The sequence below is a fragment of the Seriola lalandi genome, unplaced genomic scaffold (assembly GCF_002814215.2).
Source record: "Seriola lalandi dorsalis isolate HSWRI2012SDOR001 ecotype SW California unplaced genomic scaffold, Sedor1 jcf7180002054549, whole genome shotgun sequence".
NCBI classification, from domain to species: domain Eukaryota; kingdom Metazoa; phylum Chordata; class Actinopteri; order Carangiformes; family Carangidae; genus Seriola; species Seriola lalandi.
The window spans coordinates 274612-283491 of NW_019525102.1; the positions used below are offsets into that span (position 1 = coordinate 274612).

An 8880-nucleotide genomic window follows, 5' to 3' on the forward strand; every position below is an offset into this window, starting at 1 on the left:
CATGAAAGTAGCATCAAGTCTAACCATAAGACAATCACACAGTTTGTTTGAAGTCATCTGTCTAAACTGTTTCTGGTTCTGCACCACAGGGAGACAATGACCCAACCTACGTCTGTGCAAACAACAATGGTGTTGTCAGATTCTTTAGCACTGTCCTCAACAATGGCCAGCTGGTTTCAACAGAGGTGAGTTCTACCTGCCTCAGAGCAGTGGTGGGGGTAGAGCTGGGTGAGGATATATTTATCAGTCTGCTGGAGCCCACGTTCCCTGTAGTCTGTCATACTTACACACACACACACACACAGACACACACACACACACACACACACACACACACACACACACACACAAAAGTAATCTAAAGTCATCTAACACTGAACTATAATGTAAACATTTGTGTAAAATATAGATAGGGAGAGCAGTAGTTACAGCTGATCTGGTTTGGTTATAAAGCCTGTTTCTATGTCAGTAGTTATATGTCATTTTCTTTTGGTTCTTCAAGTCAAATACTGATCAGAGACTCAACACTGATTGGTTCAGATTGTGCCCTTGTGCCCTTTTATGAACCTGCTGCTCAGGCAATATCAAGACACACACTCATTCACACTCACTGTTTGCATGGTATGTACATATAGATTACAGTAACAGACCATTGAATACTCATTGTCTTCTCATCATCTTTCTTTGCTCTGCAGCTGAACGTGAACTCTGTGAGGGGCAGAGTCGATGGAAGAAGAATCCAGTGCTCATTTGCTGCCACTCTACCAAGCGCAACAACTAGAACAACAGGTTTCTCAATCTCACTGAGCGATGGACCTTTCAACTCGAGTAAGTTAACATATTAAAAGATACACATTCACACTGCACTTTCAACAGTCAACTTTCACAGAGACTATCACAGATAATGTATTAATATTTTCCCAAGGAATAAAAACATGTCAGTTATTTTTCTGTCTTTTGCTTCTTCTCTCAGCATCTGGTGTTCTGGGAAGCCCCACCACCCGATTTAGGAGCCCTGCTGTAGACCTGACAAATGTTAATGCCACCGTCAACAATGAAATTACCACCACCACCACCACTGCCGCCCCCACCACTGCAGGAATCATGACAACAACTGCAGGAAACAACATGACAACAACTGCAGGAAACAACATGACAACAGTTCCCCCACTGACTCCTAACATTACAGTGGAAGCTCTTGAGGTGAGTGATTTAAAAGAATAAATAAATAAAAAAATAAAAAAACAGAGCTCAATGAAATGTAAGCCAACAGAAGTGGAGGTTTACATCAGTTTTAAATAGTACCTGAACAGGGATTTCCACAGCCAATCTTGAATGGGTCAATGTATTTTTTTCTGGGCCCAAGCACTGGGACCAAAATCTTTAATTAGAAAAACACACTGCAAGTCTGACAGCAGCCTTAAGAACTTCTTCCCTCTGACAAAGGAAACCATAACACAATCAAACGGAGCTGCCTAAAATATCTATATTTATCCCATAAGTATTTAACTACACAAATACCATAGCAGTGCCAAGATATAGTATAGCCTACCGTAAAAAACACTGTAGTGTTTCTGCCATCTGAATCAACAAAAATTACAAATTGTTAAATCTTAAATTAATTTTTGTTAAAGTCTTAAAATCTGAAAACGAATGGATTTAAAATGGGATTTAAAACTAGATTCAGATTTTATATAATGCCAACCTTAGTTACAGGAATAACACCTGAACATCTTGCCTTTAATTGTTATTGTTTCTAATTGTTATTTGGAAGCAGTGAATACAAATTTAAAAAGACATTCATTACTACTGTACGGTACTGTAATTTAGTATAATTTTTGTTTGTTTTAAATGTCAATAGCTCAGTGCATAAGGGGCTGGAAGCATAAAGATTAGGACTAGGACTTGACTGAGGACTGGTTGGTCTTGAATCTGACTTACTAAACTGCAAAACAATGATTTTATCCCACCTCGGGTGTTGAACTATTTGAAGGTGCACATTACTCCAACCATTTAAATCTCTCTCATCTTCCTTGCAGACGCCTGTTTCTAGGGCAGAGTGTGGGACCCAACAGCTCTGTGTGGCTGAGCCCTCTGTGTGCGACCCATCCGCTACAGGATCATGTTTTTTCCTTGCTGCCAGACAGCAGAGCGGCTCAAACTTTGACTTCAGCATCTCAGGAGAGTCTGACGGCTACATCGCTGCCACCCTGTCACCTGACAGCACAGTGGTATGTCAAGTTCTTGCACTACCATGAAAGTAGCATCAAGTCTAACCATAAGACAATCACACAGTTTGTTTGAAGTCATCTGTCTAAACTGTTTCTGGTTCTGCACCACAGGGAGACAATGACCCAACCTACGTCTGTGCAAACAACAATGGTGTTGTCAGATTCTTTAGCACTGTCCTCAACAATGGCCAGCTGGTTTCAACAGAGGTGAGTTCTACCTGCCTCAGAGCAGTGGTGGGGGTAGAGCTGGGTGAGGATCCCACGTTCCCTGTAGTCCTGCATACTTTTTATTCTTTTGTTGGATTTTTCACACACACACGCACAAAAGTAATCTAAAGTCTAAAAATGTAACTATAATGTAAACATTTGTGTAAAATATTGATAGGGACAGCAGTAGTTACAGCTGATCTGGTTTGGTTATGAAGCCTGTTTCTATGTCAGTAGTTATATGTCATTTTCTTTTGGTTCTTCAAGTCAAATACTGATCAGAGACTCAACATTGATTGGTTCAGTCAATATACACAAATTGACACATGCCCTTTTATGAACCTGCTGCTCCGGCAATATCAAGACACACACTCATTCACACTCACTGTTTGCATGGTATGTACATATAGATTACAGTAACAGACCATTGAATACTCATTGTCTTCTCATCATCTTTCTTTGCTCTGCAGCTGAACGTGAACTCTGTGAGGGGCAGAGTCAATGGAAGAAGAATCCAGTGCTCATTTGCTGCCACTCTACCAAGCGCAACAACTAGAACAACAGGTTTCGCAATCTCACTGAGCGATGGACCTTTCAACCTGAGTAAGTTAACATATTAAAAGATACACATTCATACTGCACTTTCAACAGTCAACTTTCACAGAGACTATCACAGATAATGTATTAATATTTTCCCAAGGAATAAAAACATGTCAGTGATTTTTCTGTCTTTTGCTTCTTCTCTCAGCATCTGGTGATCTGGGAAGCCCCACCACTCGATTTAGGAGCCCTGCTGTAGACCTGACAAATGTTAATGCCACCGTCAACAATGAAATTACCACCACCACCACCACCACCGCCGCCCCCACCACTACCATTAATCACGGCATCACATTCCACCAATCACTAACGCAGGGTAAGCATTAGAGATAAGGTGTTTTTTGGCTGGATGGCCACAGCAGGGGATAGCCCTATAAGTGCAAATGTCCCTGACTGACTGACTGACTGAGTGATCAAGTTACAGTGGTCAGCAACAGAAAAAGAATACATGTAAATGAGAATAGCTTTATTGAGAACTCAGCTGTATTAAAATACTGTATATGTGAGCACAGATAGTAGGAGAAAAGCAAACAGATGAAGGGCTGAAACAGTTCATCCTCAATCACTGACCATACGCAGTCCAGCCACATACTAGATTTTGACCTAGTCTTGTTAAATGTATATCTGAAACGTTAGTGTCTTCTTTAGAAGAGCAAAGTTTGTACAATGCCTAATAATTGTTCTTCTGTTCTCCCTTACAGCTCTGCTGATCACTGTGGGTGCACTGGGCCTGGCCATGCTATGAGAAAAATGAAACCCCCACGAGTCAATTTTGAAGCTTTTAATTTAATGTTATATGTAAGCTGTTTTGTTTTGTAACGGTTGGACTGCTGGATTTCTGTCTATTGAGTTTCTTAATTGCAGGCAGATACTATGACTCTCTGCCCCAGGTGTCAATCAAACTATGATAACAAATTAGAAACACTAAATTAGAACTGTTAAAGAGTAATCAAACATCAAATCCAAATCAAGTCAGCAGCAGGTGTCATGCTAGATACAAATTTTGGGTTTGGGGTCTGGTTACCTGTTAGGCCCTCATTACTACTGTCAAAAGCAAAAAAACAAAAACCTCCTGACTTGATAAGTTGATGGTGACCAATGAAGCCGTCAAATTGTTTTATGTTTCTTATGACACCCACAGCACAGGCAAAGAAACAATGTTGTTTTCCTCTCCTGTCACTCATAATAATGCCAGCAAATGGCATATGTGTGCTTGTGCATTATGTTGTTATTATGTTTATGTATGTACTGTTGATGATTCAAGAATGCTTTTAAAATGAAGCCTTCATTGGCTGATATTCTCACACAATTATATGTGCAATTGTGCAATTACACACGTAAATGAGCCAATGTACACAGTATTGGTGAAACAAATTTTACACATTGTATAATGTAACAATTATGTTTTTATGAATTGTTTTGAAATAAATATCTTACACAATTATCTGATGGTACACTAATTGTTGAGTGTGTACTCACACATGCACACAAGTGATTTAAACGTAAAATGTAATTCATGACTCATATTTGTCATACATACTGTGAACTTGCCTTGTTTCATTATGTGTCCCTCAATTGGCATACTGTATGTTTTCTCTATCAGGTAATTGAGGAGGTGTAAAGATAGAAGTTCCTTGCCTCAATATTTTGTTAATGCATTATTATTTATATTATTAATTTATTGTTAATGTTAATGTATTGTAATTAAGCTGTATGAGTGAATTGAGTACATTTAATTTACAGTGTAATTAATCACAATGCAATAATATAAACTGAACTGAAGATGCACTATGCATGAACACACCCAGAGACAGGGTTAGATGGCGATTTCAGTTGTTCTTTCTGTCCTGTTTGCCAGGTGTGTGGGTTGTGGCTCTACCAAACTGCGCAATATTGAATTTAAAAAACTTATTTTCTATTCCTAAACTCTTGTAACTGAATAAATGATATAAAATTCAATAGGAGCCAGATGTTTTTGAACCCCAAGATGTCACTTTGTATTTGTAATATCACAGGCGATGGGCAGGTATTCATCACCATTCTGTTATACTCTTTTTATACTATACTGTTTTTCTCTGCAACTGAGCCAGAAACAAATGTTTACTCAGGGGTCGACAGTAACAAAGTACGTTTACATGAGTACTATATTTAAGTATATTTTCTAGTATCTGTACTTTACTTGAGTAATTTTTTTTTTTTTAGAAACTTATGACTTTTACTCCATTACACTTAAAAGAGAAATATTGTACTTTTGACTTTTATTTTGAAATTGTGATAGACCACACACTGCGTTCATCACAGGAAAAAAAAACAATCACAGTCAATCCTCCACTTTTAAACTTTAAACAGACAGCTTGTAATTGCAGCGGTTTTATGCTGTGGCTGGTCAAATGACCTACATCCATATCTATAATCTTTGTATCATACTCTATAAGCTTTTTACTCTCAAGTTCTACAGTAAGTCAGTTCATTCAGTAGGCTGTTTCAGAGTCATTAGGTTTTGTAAATGTGGAATAATACAACAACAGAAAAAATGTGTATTTAAATACTTGAGTATTTTTCATTTTTAATCAAGAACTCCAGTACCTTAACTCAAGTAATGATTACTTGCATTTGTAATAGTAACATTTGACAAGGAGGATCTAAACTACTCAAGTGATGGAGCTGTGTACTTTGTCTACCTCTGATTTTACTACACCATATCTAAGAGATAGAAGGAGGAGGCAAATGTTTATCTTGAGATATTCTTGTAATATTTATTTATTATTATTTATGTACAATAATTTACAAAATGAACTAACACCTTGATAAGGTGGTCCCTAAAAGTGGTTGACCACTGTTTTCAACAAACTAATTAAACTCATCTACTTTTTCATTATTGCAGTGTCACACAATAAACACGGGGGCGCTGTTGAACTATTGCAGTGGATGTTCTAAACTGAATCCACTCCTTCACTCAGAGCCGTCTGCACACCAAACATAAAGAATAAATTTAGCAATACTATAGCAACCAATGTGGCACCATTATGGGGCAATAAAGCTATAAAAGAAACTGAGTTATTGCAACACAAAACTGAAATGTGGCTTTATGTTTATAAATGAGGGGGAAAAGTAAGTTCTCCATCACTGTGGTATAAACATTTATCCACTGCAAGTTTACTGAACACCATTAACACAAGGCTCGCATTGGTAGCAGCGTAAAGAAAATTTTAAACAAACAAATATACAGTTTTGAACAAATGCAAATCAGAAAAATGCCACTATTGTACAATTTAAATATTAACTGAAAAGTATAAGAGTTGTAGTATGAATACAATGCAAAAAAATGATAATATAAAAACTCAGTAGTACACCGAGCTCAGTATTTTGACAAAATGAATCCATAAATGTAGCAAATTAGATGTATGGTAACCTGCATTTGTTGACCACATATGCATTAGTAACTACATGATTCTCATTCTCAAGTATCATTTCATCATTTTAGTTAAAGGATTGCATGGATTTTCATTTACAGAGATATTTACACCAAACCTGCAGCTACCTAGCAACAAGAACTGTTGTGTTTTTTCCACTCAACATGCTGTACACCTGAATATACTGTAGGCAAGTTTGCTAGACTTCATGGCATAAATCATTTGGACAAATAGAAATATTGTGTGATTCTATTGAAAGCTCGATGTATAGCCCTGCGCACCCCCATGAAAAATCCACCCAGAGTACGCCGTGTGTTAAGAGTATAAACATGAGTCAGCCCAAGACGTTCAAGGCCCCCCATTTCCTTTAAAATGTCAGAGGAGCAATCATTTAAGAGCTGTAGTATAATCAGAGGGTCTCTGTGTTTGAAGACAAAGAAAAATGTTGATTCCATCACATGCTTTACAAAGGGCAATAAATGTGATAATGGAAATAGGAAGTAGACTGACTTCTTATCCATTTTGACAGCCTCACCAAAGTCTCTGGCCCTCTGTAGCTTCTTTATGGCATCATTTATGTTTTCCTTTAAAAACAGCCACACTGTATATCTGGCTGCCATGTGTTTGTCAAATCTGGTCATTGAATCACTGAGGGTCTTCTTCATTTGTTGTGTGGAGAATTCAATCTGTTCACAGTAAAGCTCAAGAGACTGGAGAGACTTTTGCAATTCTTTCATAGCATGATTGATGCTGTTTTGATTGTGGTGCCTGTCTTGCAGGGTTAAAGATGCAAAAGCATGGTTGTAAAATGCAATTGCTGCCCAACAGTGGTCCTCCTCTATGGCTTTAGTGTACATCTTGATACTCTCTGCAAGATGTCCTGTTCTGCGCAGCTCATTGCCAAAGGCAGTGTAGTGGTGCAGGTTTGATAAGGGTGATTCTCTGTGCTTGAGTTTTTGCCTGGCTCTGTCCAGGTCTCTACTCAGTCTGCTTTTCAGATTTGTGACAGAGTCATTCTCATCGAAGTTTGTAAGTAGCCACATACCCCAGAATTCATTCAGTGCAGACAAATCTGAATCTGCTGGCTTGTTGTTACTGCTTTTGTACACATCATCTAGTACCTCCAGATACTGACTGAAGAGCTCTTGCTTCTTCTTTCTCTGCGGAACATCACACTCCAAGTAGCTAGCTAGTCGTTCAGCCACTATGTTGTCTCTGACCTCTTTAGCTGTCTTCATTGCTGACTTGGAGTTTTCAGTCAAAATATGTGACAGGATCTCAGACATGTCTTTGGTTCCCTCAGTGCTGTGGATTTTTTGATACAACCTCATTTGCTTCATGAGAAGATCTTGAAATAGGGGAGTGGTATCTGTAATATTTTCCAATAAAGACAGTAATTTCTTTGTCAAAACCCGCAACTGAAGTGTTCCTGACAGATGGTTGGAGCAGACAATGAGCTGAGCAGACCCAGGAGATCCTTGTCTTGCAGTGCGGCCAAATGCCTGTGCCTCCACACGAGCGTTCTTGGGCAGGAAGGTCTGCAAAACGAACAAACCTCCGGCTCTGTTTACTTTGTCAGAAACCTTAAGGTCTGTTCCACGACCTGCAAGGTTTGTTGCTATAATGACGTCTCTTGCTTTAAGCTCCTTGGCAAAGATTGCAGTATTGTCCACATTGTTGTTTATGTAAAGCTTTTTGTTTGGGACTTTATCTCCTAGAGCATGGTGGAGAACCTTTGCTCGATTGATGGTCTCACAGATGATCAACACAGCTCTTCCCTCCCTATATAGAGTAGGCTTGGTTTGTGCCGTTACAACATTACAGATTTTTTCAATCCATTCTTTTTCATCATCTACAATCACTCCTTCAACCTCAAACAGCTTTCTGCGTTTGAATGAAGGTATCTGACAGGTCTTGATACCTTCATAGATTTTCTGCAAGGTCTCAGTCTCTGCTTGTTGGCCAAGAGTCCCAGAGATTCCATAGATCTGATCTTTATACTTCTGAAACAAGCCAACATTGGACATATAGTCAATGAAGAGCTTCTCCTCAACAAGCTGAAAGGACTGGTTACAAATATCAAATGGAGCCCAAGTTTTCAACAACACCTGTGCAGCTGTAGTCTACGGGGACTATTCCATGTTTCGCCATGATATATTCATGATCTTTTGTCATTGTTTGTGCATAGAATGCATTTTTAATCCACACCTTTAGTTTTGCTTCGACCAGATTTGAGAGGAAGCCCGGGATGTAGCAACTACTTTTGTCTTCTTTGCTCAATTGACGTGGTGTAAAATGCAGAGCGCGTTTTATTTCTTGTTCTGCAGCTCTGCGTACACTCTCTTCATCACAATACATGTACTGACATAAGCCCCCGTTGATTAAAAGCACTGGTACTCTTTGCTTTTCCCCATTTTCTCTTTGTTGCC

At 38.7% G+C, this 8880-nt stretch overlaps 1 protein-coding gene across 1 annotated transcript; it reads left to right on the top strand.

The window, feature by feature from the left end:
* Nucleotides 1-1081: 1081 nt before the first annotated feature.
* Nucleotides 1082-4482, top strand: LOC111661691 (ferric reductase 1-like). Its single transcript, XM_023415345.2, has 6 exons — nt 1082-1203; nt 2040-2231; nt 2343-2438; nt 2909-3041; nt 3187-3354; nt 3740-4482. The coding sequence occupies exons 1-6, from the start codon at nt 1105-1107 to the stop codon at nt 3781-3783; spliced, it is 732 nt and encodes a 243-aa protein (XP_023271113.2). The 5' UTR covers nt 1082-1104; the 3' UTR covers nt 3784-4482.
* Nucleotides 4483-8880: the final 4398 nt, after the last annotated feature.